At 45.8% G+C, this 19,130-nt stretch overlaps 2 protein-coding genes and 1 pseudogene across 3 annotated transcripts; 2 read left to right on the top strand and 1 right to left on the bottom strand.

Annotated features, from left to right (window-relative positions):
* Nucleotides 1-3,890: 3,890 nt before the first annotated feature.
* Nucleotides 3,891-7,279, top strand: LOC101032979 (non-selective voltage-gated ion channel VDAC1-like; annotated as a pseudogene).
* Nucleotides 7,280-9,309: 2,030 nt separating this feature from the next.
* TIMM10B (translocase of inner mitochondrial membrane 10B) lies at nt 9,310-12,473 on the bottom strand. Its single transcript, XM_003919780.4, has 3 exons — nt 12,366-12,473; nt 12,092-12,187; nt 9,310-11,896 (listed from the first exon to the last, which is right to left on the bottom strand). The coding sequence occupies exons 1-3, from the start codon at nt 12,402-12,404 to the stop codon at nt 11,720-11,722; spliced, it is 312 nt and encodes a 103-aa protein (XP_003919829.2). The 5' UTR covers nt 12,405-12,473; the 3' UTR covers nt 9,310-11,719.
* A 91-nt stretch (nt 12,474-12,564) lies between these two features.
* On the top strand, nt 12,565-17,416 carry ARFIP2 (ARF interacting protein 2). Of its 2 annotated transcripts, none has more exons than XM_003919776.4 (8): nt 12,565-12,691; nt 13,490-13,630; nt 13,886-13,982; nt 14,690-14,808; nt 14,989-15,210; nt 15,740-15,897; nt 16,034-16,208; nt 16,669-17,416. In XM_003919776.4, exons 2-8 carry the CDS (start codon nt 13,532-13,534, stop codon nt 16,822-16,824), a joined length of 1,026 nt encoding a protein of 341 aa, XP_003919825.2. In that variant the 5' UTR covers nt 12,565-12,691; nt 13,490-13,531; the 3' UTR covers nt 16,825-17,416. The 2 variants fall into 2 exon arrangements, with proteins under 2 accessions (XP_003919825.2, XP_010335315.2); XM_010337013.2 differs by lacking the exon at nt 12,565-12,691 and adding an exon at nt 12,705-12,795.
* Nucleotides 17,417-19,130: the final 1,714 nt, after the last annotated feature.

Raw genomic sequence — 19,130 nt, 5'->3', positions numbered from 1 at the left:
CTGGAACCAACCCAAATGCCCAACGACGATAGACTGGATAGGGAAAATGTGGTACATATACACCATGGAATATTATGCAGCCATCAAAAACGATGAGTTCACGTCCTTTGTAGGGACATGGATGAACCTGGAAACCATCATTCTCAGCAAACTGACACAAGAGCAGAAAATCAAACACCGTATATTCTCGCTCATAGGCGGGTGTTGAACAATGAGAACACATGGACACAGGGAGGGGAGCACTACACACTGGGGTCCGTTGGGGGGAAATGGGGGAGGGGCGGGGGTGGGGAGGTGGGAAGAGATAGCATGGGGAGAAATGACAGATACAGGTGAGGGGACGGAAGGCAGCAAAGCACACTGCCATGTGTGTACCTATGCAACAATCTTGCATGTTCATCACATGTACCCCCAAACCTAAAATGCAATAAAAAAAAAAAAAGATCCAAAATATCATGGCTTAAACATGACAGTTTATTTTTTTCTCTCACCTAACCATGCAAATATAAGTACTCTGGGGCTACCATGGTAGACTTTAGTTGTTCTGCCTTCTTCTTCTTCAAGTCCTTGTCTTCAAGCTCCAAAATAATTTACTACTATATGTACCAGGTCCCATCCCAACTAGTGAGATGGGGGGAAAAGGAAAGGGGAAGGCATACCCTTTCCTTTAAGGGCATATTGCAACTGCGCACATCAATCTCATGGTCACACCTAGCTGTAAGGAAAGCTACAAAATCTAATCTTTATTTTCAGTGGTCATATGCCAACATAAAATTTAGAGGTTCTTTTCACAGAGAAGGAGACAATAGATACTGGAGACAACTAGTGGCATACACAACTAGCTGAACAGTAGAAAAGTGAACATTTCTTCCAGATGCTCTCAAGGCATACTCTCTCATTTCAATTCTCTCCTCAAATGGCACCTTATTAGTGAGTTCTTCCCTAACTGCCCAACAGAAAATAGAAACTCTCTCCCCAACATCTTTATCCTCTTTACCTGCATTACTTCTTTCCATAGCACTTATTGCCATTTCATATAATTATTTCCTTACTATTTCCCCTAACTAGAAATATAAGCTCCATAGCAGCAGATTCTGATTGCTGCCTATTCTATCCCCAGCTCCTGTACTAGGCACCATAAGTATGTGATCAGAAAATATTAGAGGAAAAAAATAGATGTATAACAATCTTCATTTGTGATTAAGAAGATAGGCTCTGGAGTCAGACTGCCTGGACTGAAATTCTAACTTCACCACTTAATAGTCATGGGATATTTTACCTCAGTTTTACTTTTTGGAAAATGAAGATAATAAACCAGGTGCAGTGGCTCACCCCTGTAATCCCAGCACTTTGGGAGGCCAAGGGGGGCAAATCACAAAGTCAGGAGTTCGAGACCAGCCTGGCCAACATGGTGAAACTCTGTCTCTACTAAAGATAAAAAAAAAAAAAAAAAAATTAGCTAGGCATAGTGGCATGCACCTGTAATCCCAGCTACTCAGGAGGCTAAGGCAGGAGAATCGCCTGAACCCGAAAGGCAGAAGTTGCAGTGAGCCAAGATCACACCACTGCACTCCAGCCTGGGCGACAAGGTGAGACACTGTCTCAAAAAAAAAAAAAGAAAATGAATATAATAGATAGTGTCTACCTTGTTGTGAGGATTAAGTGAATCAATGTAATGCACACAAAATGCTTTAGAATAGAGCCTGCTAAGTAGTAGACACTGATAAAATGGTTAAGTGTTTGGTTGTTATTCATTTTGACATACTGGTGAACAAGATAAAAGATTCATTGAGGGCAAGAATAAAGAGCATGGACAACTCTTCATGAAAGGGCAAGGAAGAGTACTTGAGTCACATTAGGCCTTAAAATTTAAGGCCTTGAAACAAGAAAAAGGTGGGTGCAGTGGCTCATTCCTGTAATCCCAAAAACTTTGGGAGACTGTAGTGGGAGGATCACTTGAGCCCAGGAGGTTAAGGCTGCAGTGAGCCATGTTCGTGCCACCGCACTCCAGCCTGGGCGACAGAGCAAGACCTTGTCTCAAAAAACAAAAACTGCCACCAACAACAAAAAACACAATCAAATCTCTTCAGACAAAGACAGAAAGGAATTCTGTTCAGTAAGCTCTACCAAGCCCTCAACACTGCCTAAAACTCTTGTTTCTTTTGTTAGTTTACTCTTCCATTCTGGGTAATGAGTATTTCAAACCTCTTGTACTCATTTCCTTCTGCTTTATTCTCAGATGATGACTTTACCTTCTATTTGAAAAAAGGAGATGCTGTATTAGCAATCAGCATTCTCCAGAGAAGCAGAACTAATAAATGTATTTATATAAAGAGATATATTTTAAGAAATTGGCTAACACAATAGTGGGGGCTGGTAAATCCAAAATATGTAGGACAGGCTGGCACGATGAAAACTCATGCAGAAGTTAATGATGCAGTCTTATTTTTTCTTCTTAGATTTTTTAAATTTTAATTTTTTTAGAGACAAAACCTCACTCTGTTGCCCAGGCTGGAGTGCAGATCATAGCTCACTGCAACCTTGAACTCCTAAACTCGAACAATATTTCCATCTTGGCCTCCCAAAACATTGGATTACAGATGTGAACCACTGTACCTAGCCCGATGCTGCAGTCTTGAGACAGAATTTCTTCTTCATTGAGAAACCTCAGTTTTACTCTGAGGCTTTCAACTGATCCACATCATCAAGAGTAATCTCCTTTATTTAAAGTCAACTAAGCGTAGACGTCAGCCATACCTATAAAATGCCTTAACAGTAACACCCAAATTGGTGTTTGACTTCATGACTGAGTACTATAGTCTAGCCAAGTTGATACACAAAACTAACCATCACATGCTATTTATTTATTTATTTATTTATTTATTTATTTATTTATTTAGAGATGGAGTTTCGCTCTTGTTACCCACTGCTGGAGTGCAATGGTGCGATCTTGGCTCACCACAACCTCCGCCTCCTGGGTTCAGGCAATTCTCCTGCCTCAGCCTCCTGAGTAGCTGGGATTACAGGCACGTGCCACCATGCCCAGCTAATTTTTCTGTATTTTTAGTAGAGACGGGGTTTCACCATATTGACCAGGATGGTCTCGATCTCTTGACTTCGTGATACACCCGCCTCAGCCTCTCAAAGTGCTGGGATTACAGGCTTCAGCCACCGCGCCTGGCCTAATCACATGCTATTTAAAAGGAACTCTCTCAATCTCCCAATGCCAAATTTTAAAAGCACGTAGCTCTGCTCTTATCCACTCCTCCCTCCTTCCTGTTACCAATTAGAGATGCTCTTTCTCTCTCTAAAGCCAAGTTCTATACATTTGCTCTCGGGCTATTCCTTCTTGCTTCCTTTCACTCAACAAATATTTATTGAGTATCAACTGTATCAGGCACTATTTTTAGTGTTTAGTTATATCAGTGTACAAAACAGTAACAATGACAAAAATTCCTGATTTATGGAGTTTACATTCAAGTGGAGGAAGAGAGATAATAAAGAATAAAATGAGTAAACTACATAGCATGTGAGAAGTGATACATGCTATGGAAAAAAACAAAGCAAAGGAATGTCTAAGGGGAGCATGGGTTACCATTTTAAATAGGATAATCAAAGTAAGCCTTAATAAAAAGGTGACATCTGAGGAAGGACTTGAAGGAAAGGAGGACAGACCTTTCCCCTGTCTTTTGTCTGGTTCATTGTATTTATTATTTGAGTTAGGGTCTTGCTCTGTCACCCAGGCTGGATGGCAGTGATGTGATCATGGCTCACTGCAGCCTCAATCTTCTGAGCTCAGCGATCCTCGTACCTCAGCCTCCCAAGTAGCTGGGACTACAGGCATATGCCACCACATCCAGCATATTTTGGTTTTTGCACGCATCTTTTTTTTTTTTTTTTTTTTTAAAGATATGGGGTCTTGCTATGTTTCCCAGGCTGGTCTTGAACTCCTGGGCTCAAGCAATCCTCCTACCTTGGCCTCTCAAAGTGCTGGGATTATAGGTGTGAGTAACCATGCCAGGCCTGTCTGGCTAATTTTAATTCATCCTTTGGGTCTCACCTTCAAAAACACTTCCAGTGAAGCTCTCCTTCATCCTTCAAACAAGGAAAGTTTTCACTACTGTATGTTTCCATTACAAGATACATTTCTTCTTTATAACATTCATCACAGTTGTGATTACTTGTCCTATATTAACCTTCACATAACTACATTAACTTCTAAGAGTACACGGATTGAATGTATCTTGTTCAGCTCTGTATCTGCAGAGCTTACACTAAAAATTGGTAAAAGCAGTCACTCAAATATCTGTGGAATATGTGAATATATAGATGAATGTGGGGCATAGCCAGAAAAGGAAAACAGAGTCTTTATTACAAGTAACGAAGCTAATTCGTAACTAATCAAAAGGAGTCTAGACTCAAGACAAAAAGCTGTTAGGAAGCACTCTGCTGAGCCTCTGCACCTGAGCTGGAGCAGAAGGGATTCCTTTTTTAAAAATTAAATTAAAAAAAAAATTTAAGTGTAACAACAACAACAAAAGCTGTTAGGACACTGCTGCTGTCATCTGTATATGAGCTGATAAAAGTTTAAAGGGCCAGGCGCTGTGGCTCATGCCTGTAATCCCAGCATTTTGGGAGGCTGAGGCAGGTGGTTAACCAAAGGTTAGGAGTTTGAGACCAGCCTGACGAACATGGTGAAACCCCATCTATAGTAAAAATACAAAAATTAGCCAGGCATGGTGGTGGGCACCTGTAATGCCAGCTATTCAGGTGGCTGAGGCAGAAGAATCGCTTGCACCTGGGAGGTGAAGGTTGCAGTGAGCTGAGATAGCGCCATTGTACTCCAGCCTGGGCAACAGAGCGAGACTCCATCTCAATAAAATAAAATAAAATAAAATAAAATTTTTTTAAAAAGCTGATGAAAGTTTGATTAAGGTAGTAACAATAAACATGGAGAGAAGGAAAAGGGTTCAAGAGATATTTAAGCAGAACTATAGGACTTAGAAATTAGGTGGAAACTAGAATGGCAGAGTGATTTGCTCCAAATAGGGGCTTTCAGATGCTGACCGATCCGTGACGATTAAGGGTAGAAGATACCACCTAGTGAGATTGTGGGTGAAAAACATCTTTAAATCATTGGCAAAAAGTCAAAGGTTAGACATGCAGGTTCACTTCTGTCTTTTCTGATAATAGGACTTTCTCTTAGTCATGTTAATAGTAAATTGAGCTGGGAGATTCAAAGATGCTCACTCAATAAGTATTTGTTGAGAACACATTATATGCCAAGTACTGTGATAAGGATACAATGGTGAGCAATACAGACTTGGACTCTGACTTGAGGTGTATAATTAAACACCATTAAAAGCACTACACACTGGCTGCTCACTCCGCTCCATGCCTCACTGATGAATCCCCCATCACAGCTGCCGCCAACCTTACCACCACTGGCTCTGAGCAGAAGATGGCTGTGCCACCCAAGTATGCCAATCTTGGTAAACCTGCCAGGAATGTCTTCACCAAGGGCTATGGATATGGCTTAATAAAAGTTGATCTGAAAACAAGCCGAGAACGCATTTGTAAGCTTAGGCTCAGCCAACACTGAAACCACCAAAGCGACAGGCAGTCTGGAAACCAAGTATGGATAAACTGAGTATGGCCCGATTTTTATGAAATGAAACATACAACACACTAGGACTGAGATTACTGTGGAAGATCAGGACTGAAGCTGACCCTTCATTCATCCTTGTCACCTAATACTGGGGGGAAAATGCTAAAATCAAGACCAGGTACAAGCAGGAGCACATAAACCTGGGTTGTAACCTGGATTTTGACATCGCTGGGCCTTCAATCTGGGGCACCCTGGTGCTGGGTTACAAGGGTTGGCTGGCTACCAGGTAAATTTTGAGACTGCAAAATCCTGAATGACCTAGAGCAACTTTGCAATTGGCTACAAGGCTGATGAATTCAATTTCACAATAATGTGAATAATAGGACAGTTTGGTGGCTCCATTTAACAGAAGGTGAATAAGAAGGTGGAGACCACTGTCAATTTCACCTGGACAGCAGGAAACAGTAACACTGATATGGTTTGGCTGTGTCCCCACCAAAATCTAATTTTGAATTATAGCTCCTATAATTCCTATGTGTTGGGGAAGGAACCTGGTGGCAGACAATTAAATCACAAAGGCAGTTTCCCTCATACTGTTCTTGTGGTAGTGAATGTCTCATGAGATCTGATGGTTTTATAAAGGGAAACTCCTTTCACTTGGCTCTCATTTTCTCTCTTGCCTGCCACCATGTAAGATGTGCCTTTTGCCTTCCACCATAATGGTGAGGCCTCTCCAGCCACGTGGAACTGTGAATCCATTAACCCTTTTCCTTTATAAATTACCCAGTCTCAGGTATATCTTTATCAGCAGTGTAAAAACAGACTAATACAAATACTCACTTTGGAATATCCAAGTATCTGATCAACCCTGACACCTGCTTCTTGACTAAGTGAACAACTCTAACCTGATAGGTTTAGAATACACTGAGACCCTAAAGCCAGGTATCAAAATGACACTGTCAACTGTCCTAGATGGCAAGAATGACAATGCCAGTGGCCACATGCTAGGTTTGGAACTGAAATTTCGAGCATAAATACTGTACAACTTTTATATTATTTTGCAGCAGAGCTACCTTCTGAATTTGTCTCTTTTGCTGTATGTCTGGGATGCAAGCATTGCTAAATGTTAGATTTACAGGCTAAAGATGTTAAATTTCCAGCCTAAAGATAATTCAGCTTTAAAGTGTTACCCTTTCAGAGGTATAAAAGAAACCCAGTTCCAAAAACGGTCCTTTCAGCTACACACTTGGAAGGGGAACTTGGTGGCCCTTCTAGAAATGCCAGGTTTCTTTTTTATCTAGAAATGACTGCACATGGAAGCTGATATGTAGGCATTTTGTAAATCATATTGAGTGAATGAAATTGTGACTTCCTAAGAATCAAACCTTCGTTTCCTAGCCCTAATTAACGAGAGGCTCATTGCTTGATGGTGTGTGCAAACTCACTTGAAAGGGACTCTTAGGCCGGGCGCGGTGGCTCAAGCCTGTAATCCCAGTACTTTGGGAGGCCGAGGTGGGTGGATCACGAGGTCAAGAGATCGAGACCATCCTGGTCAACATGGTGAAACCCCGTCTCTACTACAAATACTAAAAATTAGCTGGGCATGGTGGCGTGTGCCTGTAATTCCAGCTACTCAGGAGGCTGAGGCAGGAGAAATTGCTTGAACCCAGGAGGCGGAGGTTGCGGTGAGCCGAGACCGTGCCATTGCACTCCAGCCTGGGTAACAAGAGTGAAACTCCGTCTCAAAAAAAAAAAAAAAAAAAAAAAAAAAAAAGAAAGGGACTCTTAGACAGATCTTTATGACCTTTTTCCAACCCAGTTAATCAACACCTCTTTTAAACCAAAAGGCCTTCAGGGTGTGGTAATTGTTTCTTTTGTGCCATTTTGGGGTGGAGGGTGGATGTGATGAAGCCAGTAATCCAGGAATTCCTTCCTTCTCATGCTGCGATTTTGTGCCCCTCCATCAGAGTACGAAATGGCTTCCAGGAGCTCCAGATATAAGCTTGAAGAAACACATGGTGACAATACTCAGAATCTAAATTGGACTTCTGTTGTATTCTCACCACTGAATTTATTTTTTAGCCGTTTAATGGGTATATTTTAGAGTCTTCTATTTTGTGTGAAATTAGCTCCTCCTTTTCAAATGCTGTAATTAACATACTTCAAAGTAAAACTTGAAAAACATACTGAAAAAAGTGTGATACACCAAAAGTATGAGGGATTATGGGAGCTGGAGTCTGGGGAAGTGCTTTGAGGAAGTAATAACTAGGATCTCAAGCACAAGAAGTAGATAAAGGGGGAAAGCATTGTAAGCCAGGAAACGGCACATACAAAGGCCTTGAGATCAAACAGTACATGACAAGTTAGAGAAAGTGAAAGAAGGCCAGTGTGGCTAGAGCACAAGACAGAGGGAAACAGTGAAGTGTGACTTGAATCAATTCAGCAAACAGTACTGGCAGTCCAGTGTTTGATATTTACTGATAAGTCTGGGAGTAGGCAGAGGCTGGATCATGGAGGGCATTGCAGGTCATATTTAGAATCTCAGTTTTTATCCTAAGAATGGGAAGCTATTGCAATGGTTAGGCATTACTTTGTATTTTATGGCTTATAAGTGAAGAATAGATTGAAGGGATATGAAAGTGGGTATAGGAAGCAGCAGCAACTGCAATAATCCTGGTGGGAGATCATGGTGAAGGTGGAGAAAGGTAGTGAGAACCAAGGGATATTTAGAAATGTAAACTGGTAAGATTTGGCAATTGAGTGACAGGAGAAAAAGGGAAATGCCTTTGAGCTTCTGCAACTGGATGATGAGTACCAGGCACAGGATAGTTTATTAGGAAACATATTGAGTTTGGGATGTTTTTGAGATACCTAAGTGGAGATGTCAAATAGCTTGGAGGAGATCTGGAAGTCATCAGGAACTAAAGTTCAGAGTGGGGATGAAACTGTCTTAGAAAAATTAGTCTGAGAAGAACAGGACCTAAAGAAACTCTTAGATTTAAAGGCTAGAAGGAGGATGAGCCTGCAAAGGAGGCTAAGAAGCTATGGTCAAAGAGGTAGTAGTAAAACCATAAAAGTAGAATCATTCACCAATGGAAGAGTATCAGTGATAAGAAACTAGAAAATTTTACCAAATGCTACTGAGAAGCGAGGTAGTGAGGACTGAGAAATAGCTACATACTGGATTCAAGATTGGAAGGTCATCATCAAGATGACCTTAGAACCATTTCAATAGAATGAGGGTTGCAGAAGTCAAAATGAACTGGGTTGTGGAATGGAAATGGAAAATGACCTATAGGATGAAGAAGCCCAAACTATCCAACTGTTTTGAGAAGTTTAACTGTAAAGCAGAAAAGATGATCATTTATGCCAATGGCTATCACTTTATGGCAAGACCTGAGGAAGACCAGATTATATGCAAGGCAGAGTGGTAGGAATAAGGTTTTTCTCCTACATGTGAACTTATTTATAAACAGGGAAGAACCAGGACAAAAGAGATTGAAATTTTAAGGGATTAACTGATGGGTCAGGTTGAGGGACATTTGCTTTTTCATGCCTAGAGGCAGGTTAAGTACAAATGAGCTTGTAGATAGAAGCTCTCAAAGTCCAAAGAACAAAGGCTTTAGAGTCAGACAGATCTATGTTCCTAGTTCTTCTTAAGCAATTACTATCATATGACATGGAAAGACGAGAAGCACAAATATTCACAATGGAAGTTTATTGCAAGGATACACACAAATGTTGATGTGGGAGTCCTCCCACTGGCAGCACAGTATCACAGGTCCCATCCTCCTGTCTTCTGGAAGTTAAGAAGTTCACAACCTGTTTTACTTGCATTTATATTTCCCAAGGACAGAAATTTCATTAAATAGAAAGCAACTCCATGGGTAAGGTCTTGGTCAGCAACTTTTACCATCCAAACTTTTCTATAAGAGATGGCAGCTAAAAGGGGCAAAAAATATGACTGGAACTATTTTTTCTCAATAAGAAACTGTATATGGACTGGACACGTTGGCTCACGCCTGTAATCCCAGGACTTTGGAGGCCAAGGTAGGCATATCACAAGGTCAGGAGATAGACAGCAGCTCAGCCAATGTGGTGAAACCCGTCTCTACTAAAAATACAAAAAAATTAGCCGGGCATGGTGGTGCATGCCTGTAATCCCAGCCTACTTGGAAGGCTGAGGCAGGAGAACTGCTTGAACCCAGGAGGCAGAAGTTGCAGTGAACCAAGATAGCATCACTGCACTCCAGCCTGGGCAACAGAGCGAGACTCCATCTCAAAAACAAAAACAAGAACTGTCTATAAAAGGGTCTTCTGGCACATTCTGGATTGTTGCTTGCTCATCTGTTAAGTGAGGCTAATACCTCTTATAGTTGCATTATAAAGATTAGATAAAACATGACATCTACCAAAATCACAACCTATACAAAGTGGGTGCTCAATAAATACTATCTTAAGAGGCAGCCTGGTGTGTAAAACGAACATGGACTTTAAAGTCAGATCTGCACTTTAATACTGGGCTTGCTACTTGATAATTTCAATTTTCTGCTCTGTAGATAGGATAGAATATCTGCTTTGTGGGTAGTTGTAAGAAATTTTAAAATTTATTATTGTGGAACCAATGTCTCAGAGCTTCAATTCCTTTAAAAAAAGAAACGGGGTCACTTGATGAGGGTGGGGTATGCAATTAAGGACAACAGTGAAGGTATAAAAAAAAACTGCCATGGTAATTAGAGAAGGAAATGGACCAGGAACCCATAAAGGTAAAGGACTGCGTGTAGATGTGAGGACTTGGCTGAGGTTGGAGGCCTTGAATATTCAGTGGCATTCATTACACAACTGTTTTACTCTAGTAGTTTGGAGGAACAGAAAAGAGAATAAGTAGAATGATACAAAAAGATGGCCAATGGTGGCAAGAAAATAGGGTGATGGAATGGTATGCTATTCAGGCTGCTGAATACAGAAGTAAATCACACAAAGGTGGGAGGCGGGGGAGGCAATAATGAGAAAAGAATGGAGAGGCTGGAATTAGAAATCACAGATTTCCATGGGACCAATATGGGGCAGATGATAGAAAGCTGGAATTAGGAGATTCTAGACAAGCAGTGAAACATTAAGGTAGCATTAACGAAGAATTCCCAAATATTTAGTTTTATCCTTTTTATCACGACTGCCATCTACCTGTCCCTTTAGCCCTTCAGTTTCTCTCCCTCAGATCTGGCTGTATTGCAGAATATGTGCCCAACTTTCTCCCTTACTGATTGCCCCTGAAGACAAGCAGACTTCTTTGTTCAAAGGTTTTACTGCTCATCCTGGGAAGACTGTAAATACTAAGAAAGTAACAAGCTGGGGAAATGGCAGAAGTTTCAAAAGACCCCAGACTTCTTACAGGTTTCATTTCTCTTCTGTGGCCAGTCTCAAGGAGGCAGTACCCAAAAGCCCTGTGGTTTTTTTGACCGGTTGTACTTAGATAGCTTCTCCTTTCCTAGATCCAGCAGAATTTTAGACATGTAAGACATAGTTCACAAAACAGTTATGAACCAACAAATACTTGGCTCACGATTATGAGCCACTGAAGTCAGTCAGACTTAAGGACAACTAGACAGAGCTCCCATTTCCTGTCATCTGGGCAGGAACCAATTTCTTGATGTATAAATTGGCCTTCTGGTACATTCTGGATTCTTGCTTCCTCATCTGTTAAATGAGGCTAATACCACTTACTCATAGTTTTGTTGTAAAGATGAACTAAGGTAAAGCATGACCCATTTTAAAACTGTACACACAGAGACTGCTTTAACCAGATGCCTACAAATGCTCAGGTTTTCCTTCTACATATAGAAGAAAATTCCTCAGCTGCCAAGGCTGAAGCCAGCGGATATGTACAGAACAAAGGGTTGTGCCAATTAAGTAGGCAAAGTTTCCTTGCCCAGAATATAAATCGAACAGAATAAAAAGCGGGTTTATTGGCTCCAGGAAAAGGAGCAAGGACACCCAGCTTTCAGGCAACCTCGAATTCTCTCTGTATAGGATTCACCAACCCCAAGGTCCACTGGGGTCCTTCAATCAGAGAAGTCCGTCCAGGGCCTTCCCTCCACGGGTTGGGGATGGCTAGCTGCCTGATGGAGAGACCCCAGGCTGTTCAGCAGCAACGCCTGGCACAGCCGAGGCAGCCTCGTAGTCTGCGATGCGGCGCTGTACCAGGGCGGGCATGAGCTGCACGTAAGCGGCCATGAGGCGGTGGTTGGAATGGATCAGCTTCCCAGCACAGCTGTGCAGACAGGCCTCCTAGAAGGAAGACAGGGTTTAAGTGGAGGGTAAAGTTGTCTGTCCTGTCAGGCCCGCCTCCTTCCTTCCCCATGCCCAGCCTACGGGTGAGAGTCGTGGAAAAGGCCAGGGGCAGAGGTAGGGAAGGTGGGGAGAGGAGGGAAGCAGTCTACCGCTAAACTATTTGCAGCGTAACCTCCCTACACAGTTCCCCACCTCCTCAGCGTCCAGAGCTCGATGGTGTAAGCTGGGCACACAGCGCTGGAAGCAGAGTTCTGTCATCCGATTGTAGACCAACAGGAAGTCACGCAGCTGGGAGAAAAGGGAGACCACACTTCTACTCAAGGTCTCGCCGCCCGAAGTTTCCCAGGCCCGCGCACCATAGCCCGATGTTTCCAGCCCTCAAATCCCTGGCTCCATGGGGTTCCCGCGATGTGCGCAGGAATGCAAGCTGAACGACTGGCCCCGAAACGACTTAGTTCTCACTCACGTTTCTAAGTTGCTGTTGTTGCTGAGGCGGCTGCTCCATCACGCCACCGGCGCATGCCCTACGCCACTTCCGTTTCAGCTTCTCGGTGCCGCCCCGGAAGTAACCTCTTGCCGCTCTCGAGAACTAGCTAGAGTATCGCCCTGCCCCCGGCTACGACGTCACCTCCGCCCTTATAATCTGCGACGTGGCCGGCTTCTTCTGCCCGGAGAGGACGTCACTTCCGCCGAGTCCCTGACCTGCTGCTAGGATCGCGACGGGAACTGGAGCCCGAGGTCCCCGCGCGGCCCGGGCCTGGCGCCCTGAGGGGAAGAGCGGCCCGGCCCGAGGTGAGAGGGTCATGCTTGGGCGACGGGAAGTTGAACGCACAAACCTGTCCAGAGAGCAAGATGCCCGAGCCCTGGGGAAGGGTGAAGACATACCTGATGTCCAGGTGTATGGGGTGGGGGCGGGGACTCACACACCTGGGAGACAAAACTGTGGAAGGGATCACCGCTATCCTGGGAAAGAGAGGCTTTTACCAGAGACTGGGAACATACACCAACTGATCTAACTAAGGCCTGGTGGGGAGGGCCCGAGAAAGAGGAGGTGCATGAGACAGAGGAGGGGGAGACCCCCTGAAGGAAGGGGGAAGAAACACTAAAGGAGTGTGAAAGGCCAAGCAATGGAGAACAAGCCTGAATTGGGCGGGGGGTGGAGGGGGAGGGTGAAGACCTGAACCCTGGAAAGGGTTCGGCTCCTGCTCAGCATAAGCACGCCTGCATGGAGATACGTTCTAAGAGAGCGGACTTTCCCTCTTCACAGTTGTATTTTAATTGTTAGAAATAGTGTCTGACACATAGTAGGCACCCACTAAATGTCTGCTGACTGACTGAATGAGTATATGAATAATCACCAGAGACCTGGTGAGGTTGGGGGTTTGTGAGGAGACACAGTGGTTTGGTATGCCTGTGTACACATGTGCATTTTGGAGCGGAGAAATACATACACCTGAAGAAAGGAATGGTGGCCAAACGCTGGGACACTCAAACCCTGGGACAGCCTTTAAAACCTCAGAAGTGACAGAGGAGGCCTCCTTCTTCTAGAGTGCTGGCCGGTGTCCAGAACTTCTGTGTTGGGCTTTGCAGGCTGCTGGGGTGGAGAGTTTTACTCCAATACCCTCCCTCGCCATGACGGACGGGATCCTAGGGAAGGCAGCCACAATGGAGATCCCTATCCACGGGAACGGCGAAGCCAGGCAGCTTCCTGAAGATGATGGGCTGGAGCAGGTGCTTCTGTTTGATTCTTCTAATTGTTTCAATTTAGGAATCCAATTCCTAAGCCCTGGGTTCTCACCGCCCCCCCATTCCAATAGCCTTCCCCTGACTTAATCTGACTCCATTCTTTTTACATATCATTCTGATTCTGTGCAGAGTTCCCTTGTATACTGTCTTTATGATGCTTGAATCCAAACTTGTTCCCACCTCCAAAATGCTTCTGCTCCACCTGTGTTCCTGAAGCAACTCCTCTTCTCTGGCCTATAGGACCTCCAGCAGGTGATGGTGTCAGGACCCAACCTCAATGAAACCAGCATTGTGTCTGGTGGCTATGGGGGCTCTGGTGATGGACTCATCCCCACAGGTATGAATGTTCAGAAACAGGAAGCTTGGGTGGAGGAGGGGACAGGAATGGTTTGGGGAAGCATAGGATATGTCAAGGAAAGCTTAAATTATGTCTAGAGATTTTGGGAACTTCTGCTTGTATGAGCTCCATGGACTCTCAGCCCAAGAGCAACTCCCAGCATTGTCCATCTACTTCCCTTTTGGCACTTGGCCCCTGAAATGGCTCATTTGTCCTTTCCCTGCCACCACCTGAGCAAAGTTAAGACCTACTTCACAGGAATGCCCTACTCTACAGCTTGAGGCTGAGTTGGAACTTTGTGAGGCTTCTCAGAATTTTACTTTAGATTCTAAAGTTTAGAGGAACAAACAGCCCTGAATCTCACACTAAGATTCCACATGGGAATGCAACCAGGTTTCTTGTTATTATCCACCATCCTTTACTCCTGCTACCCCCAAAGTCGGTGTATTTTCTTCTGTTTCCTCTGCCCCGTATACCAGCAACTCCCTGCAAACCCCTCCTCCAACCCCTAAGGAAGTCATATATATATCAGGGTTTGGTTCTCACCGTGCAAGATTCGAGTTCTTCCTAGTAAGCAGTAGAATCCAGTTGTCTCTAGCATTTCCTTCAGGGAAGTCAATTTCATGCACTGGGAGAGAAGTAAGGGTGGGGCCACAGAGGTGTCATGTATCTAAGAGAGGCTGGCGTCAGAGAACTTGATCCTTTAGGGTCTGGCCGCCATCCGTCTCACAGCACCACTCCTGCTGGCCCTGGAGATGAGGTGGCTCGGGGCATCGCTGGAGAGAAGTTCGACATTGTCAAGAAATGGGGCATCAACACCTATAAGGTAGGATTTAAGCACCTCTCCCTTCCCCAAAACTCCTTATGGGTACCTTTTTTCCATTTTTCTCATGATCGTAGTACCTCATCTGCGACTCAGAGTAGGAGCCTGGGGGTGCTGGGATAGATAATTGTTGTGTGGGGAGGCTGTTAGGGTCTCTGACCAATTCCCCCATTTCCCAATCAGTGCACAAAGCAACTATTATCAGAACGATTTGGTCGAGGCTCACGGACTGTGGACCTGGAGCTAGAGCTACAGATTGAGTTGCTACGTGAGACGAAGCGCAAGTATGAGAGTGTCCTGCAGCTGGGCCGGGCACTGACAGCCCACCTCTACAGCCTGCTGCAGACCCAGCATGCACTGGGTGATGCCTTTGCTGACCTCAGCCAGAAGTCCCCAGAGCTTCAGGTGCCTCAGCCAGACCAAAGAGGGTGGGGGAACTGGGCACGGGCCCTCTCAGGCAGTCATTCCTCATCCTCCCTCCCTCCTGCAGCCCACAGGGAGAACCCCTTCAGGGTGGGCCCAGCCCTACCCCCAGCAGCACTCACCTATGGAGGCAGCCTAAGGGTTTGTACAGAGGTCCAGAAGGAGGGGGTGGGGGAGGGGGCACACTAGGTGCCTCACAAATAACCCCTCTCTGCATTGGAGAGAATGCCTTCAGTGCTAACCTACCCCTCCCCTGCCTGCCACACTAGCTCTCAGACTGTTCCAGTCTTGTGAACTTATCCAAGAATGCCCACCACCCACATTCCTACCCCAGGTATCCCCAGGGTGACCCCACTAACTTTCTGGCTAAGAGAGCCTTGCTGGAGGCAGTCCTTGGTTGTTCCAGTTTTGCTGGCTGTTTCCTCCCTGGGGAGGTGGGGAATGAAGGGCTCTACAGCTCCAGTCTGGTAGGGAGTGTTATTGAAGGCCTGTTCCTCCCTTCTGCCCTCAGGAGGAATTTGGCTACAATGCAGAGACACAGAAACTGCTATGCAAGAATGGGGAAACGCTGCTAGGAGCCGTGAACTTCTTTGTCTCTAGCATCAACACATTGGTCACCAAGACCATGGAAGACACGCTCATGACTGTGAAACAGTATGAGGCTGCCAGGTGTGGGCACTGGCAGGGCTTGGGGAGTTGGCTAGCATGGGAGGAAATTTGGGCATTAGGGGCATAAGAATTCAGGAAGGAAAGTATGTGTTGAAGACAAAGGGGTGGAGACCAGCCTGTATCACCCCCTCCACAGGCTGGAATATGATGCCTACCGAACAGACTTAGAGGAGCTGAGCCTAGGCCCCCGGGATGCAGGGACACGTGGTCGACTCGAGAGTGCCCAGGCCACTTTCCAGGCCCATCGGGACAAGTATGAGAAGCTGCGGGGAGATGTGGCCATCAAGCTCAAGTTCCTGGAAGAAAACAAGGTGCCAACCCCACCCTCCTTGACCCTAGCCCACCTTTCCATCTGTGACACTAACCTTCCCCTCAGACCCTCCCCATATTGAATGGGGAAATGCAGCCTAGCTAGGGAGTAGAATGTTACCCCCTCAGCCCCCTCTCGACCCCTGGGCCTTTTCAGATCACCCTTCCTCCAATTCCTGGCCCTTTCCTATTGGAGGATTTGGCTGCTGGTCCCAGGAACATTACTGGGAAAAATCACCCCCTCAGCTGGGGTACCAAAACCCTAGGCTCAACAAATCAAGTGAGGTTTCTTCCATCAGACTGACCCTTCTCCTTTGACTCCCTGGGTAGAATTCAGCCCTTAGCCCAAAAGCACCCTCAGAGCAGAGTCCTTGTGCCCCTGGTCTGTGCCTGGGCTCAGGCTCATAGACCCTCAAGAAGGGCGCCTGAGTCCAGCCTTAGCTGACCCTGCTGGACCCCCAGATCAAGGTGATGCACAAGCAGCTGCTGCTCTTCCACAATGCCGTGTCCGCCTACTTTGCTGGGAACCAGAAACAGCTGGAGCAGACCCTGCAGCAGTTCAACATCAAGCTGCGGCCTCCAGGAGCTGAGAAACCCTCCTGGCTAGAGGAGCAGTGAGCTGCTCCCAGCCCAACTTGGCTATCAAGAAGGACATTGGGAAGGGCAGCCCCAGGGTGTGTGGGAGATTGGACATGGGACATCCCTTGTCACTTGCCCTCTAGCTTGGGCTCCTTTTTCTGGCTGGGGCCTGACACCAGTTTTGCCCACATTGCTATGGTGGGAAGAGGGCCTGCAGGCCCAGAAGCTGCTGCCCTATCTTTCTGGCCACAGGGCTTCATTCCCAGATCTCTTCCTTCCACTCCACAGCCAACGGCTATGACAAAACCACTCCCTGGCCAATGGCATCACTCCTCAGGCAGGGGTGTGCCCCCTGACCAATGGCAGAGCCTCAAAATGCCCTGTCAGCCAATGGCAGCTCTTCTTGGGCTCCCCTGGACCAATGATGTTGCATCCAATACCCTTTGTCTCTCCTCTATGCGTGCCCATTGCAGAGAAGGGGACTGGGACCAAAGGGGTGGGGATAATGGGGAGCCCCATTGCTGGCCTTGCATCTGAATAGGCCTACCCTCACCCACCCACCCAGTTTAATTGTGCTTAGAGCCCAAGAAGATTGGGATCTAGCACTAGGAATAAACCTTTCATAAAAGCAGGCCCAGCGAGGTCAATTTGTGGGGGGGCTCTAGGAGGGTGGCCTGGGTGGAGACATGCCCAGTCTAATCATACACCAGACCCCTATCAAGTCAAAAGAGCTGGGGCCAGGCAGCTGAAGTCATAGATTTCAGAGATGGTCTGAAGGCCCAGTCTTCTCTCCCAGTCCCAGTTGGACCCAAAGCTTTATTTGTCCTTTAGCCGGCACCAAGATAGCTATGGATCTTAAGAGCATCGAATCCAGAGGGAGCTGGGTTTGCTGACCTTCATCATGCATTCATTCATATAGCAAATATTTACTGAGTGCTTTTATTTGCCAGGCACTGTGTTAGACCCTGGGGAAACATCAGTGAATAAAACATAGTCCCTACCCACAGTGCTTAGGGCCTAGTGGGGGGAAAAAAGTAACGAGGCAACTACAATACAGTGATAAGTAGTAGGATACAGAAGTACAGGGCGCTATGGGAGCAGGCATCTGGCATAGACTGGGGTGGAAATGGGGATGTCAGTTTGAAAGCTGAGACCTGAAGGGTGAGTAGATGACAACCTGGCAGGGTAAAGGGAAGATCATCCCAGGCAGAGAGGCCAACATATAATGAAGACTCTGAGTAGGAACTGGGAGGAATTGTTTGGAATGAAAAATGAGGAGGGAGTAGCTAGATCAAGACTGCAGGTGGTTAAGGACTTTTGCCTTCTGGAGGAGCTGTGAAATGTTTTAAGCAGAAATTTGACTGCCTGGGAGAAGTGTAGGGTTGAGAGAAGTAGTCCTCTGAAACTTAAGATGGTGTCCTATCGACTCCAGTCCCCTCATCTTGGGTAGTCTAGTAGCCCTAGCCCAAAACTCCAAGCATCATCTCCATCTGGAGTTCCTTCACAAGCACTGGAGCATCCTGTGCTAGATGCTGAACTCAGGTGGATAAGAGGTTGAGGCAGTTCCCGTGGCTCCTGCTTCACCCAGGTGTTGAGCCTAAATCTGAACCTTGTGTGAGAGATCATAAGAAAGCTTCCTAACAGCACTTTGGTTTAGTCAGGGCTCAGATGTCATCACCTGTATGCCCTTTAGCCAAGGAAAGCTCCAGAATTTTTCAGGATTCTCCCCACCTTTGGAAGGCTGGAGCGAGGGGACAGCCCACTCAGCAGATTCCCATAGCACTGGGTTTCTCACAAGCCTGTCTTTGCCGTTTGTCATGGTTACTGCAGCTCCCAGGCAGTTTTCTGGGCTTTGGTCAGCCTGCAGTCATCTGACTAGAGCTTGACTTTTGGGACAAGGAAGGTGGTCTTCATATCAGCTGCCACTTAATGGGCCACTGGGGATTTTTCAACATGAGTTTCCAAATGCCGGTGGTAGGGCCTAGAAACGGGGCTCAATTCCAGGTTCTGCCACTTTCTAGCTGAGTGATCAGGGCAAACATCTGGGGGAGCCAGATCCCTGTTTCTTCCATTGTAAAACAGGGCTAATAAAATACGCTACCTAGTACAGCTATGACTATTAAAGAATATATGTAAAGTGGCTAGTTCTGTGTCTGGCACATCATAACCATACTGTCCCTGTAGACTGTTACAATTATTTTCCACCTGGGGCTGCTTTTTGCACAAGGCAATGATTCTGAGAATTGCCTAGTGTCTTTGGTGTGAGGAAGGGAGTCGCTGGATGGTCTAAACCGGAATTTCCTCAGGAGGGGGCTCCTGAGGCACCCATAGCCTAATCAAGTCCC

The sequence above is a fragment of the Saimiri boliviensis genome, chromosome 6, assembly GCF_048565385.1.
Source record: "Saimiri boliviensis isolate mSaiBol1 chromosome 6, mSaiBol1.pri, whole genome shotgun sequence".
In the NCBI taxonomy this organism is placed as follows: Eukaryota; Metazoa; Chordata; class Mammalia; order Primates; family Cebidae; genus Saimiri; species Saimiri boliviensis.
The sequence above is the reverse complement of the archived record's forward strand: the minus strand, read 5'-3'. Positions and strand labels throughout refer to the sequence as shown.

Excerpts from the sequence above, each read along its gene's own strand:
- TIMM10B (XM_003919780.4), bottom strand. The coding sequence starts at position 12,404 with ATGGAGCAGCCGCCTCAGCAACAACAGCAACTTAGAAAC. Across the intron at positions 12,188-12,365 it reads AACAACAGCAACTTAGAAAC|CTGCGTGACTTCCTGTTGGT; the intron begins GTGAGTGAGAAC and ends CTTTTCTCCCAG. Across the intron at positions 11,897-12,091 it reads GAGCTCTGGACGCTGAGGAG|GAGGCCTGTCTGCACAGCTG; the intron begins GTGGGGAACTGT and ends TCTTCCTTCTAG.
- ARFIP2 (XM_003919776.4), top strand. The coding sequence starts at position 13,532 with ATGACGGACGGGATCCTAGGGAAGGCAGCCACAATGGAGATCCCTATC. Across the intron at positions 15,211-15,739 it reads AGAAGTCCCCAGAGCTTCAG|GAGGAATTTGGCTACAATGC; the intron begins GTGCCTCAGCCA and ends TTCTGCCCTCAG. Across the intron at positions 16,209-16,668 it reads AGTTCCTGGAAGAAAACAAG|ATCAAGGTGATGCACAAGCA; the intron begins GTGCCAACCCCA and ends CTGGACCCCCAG.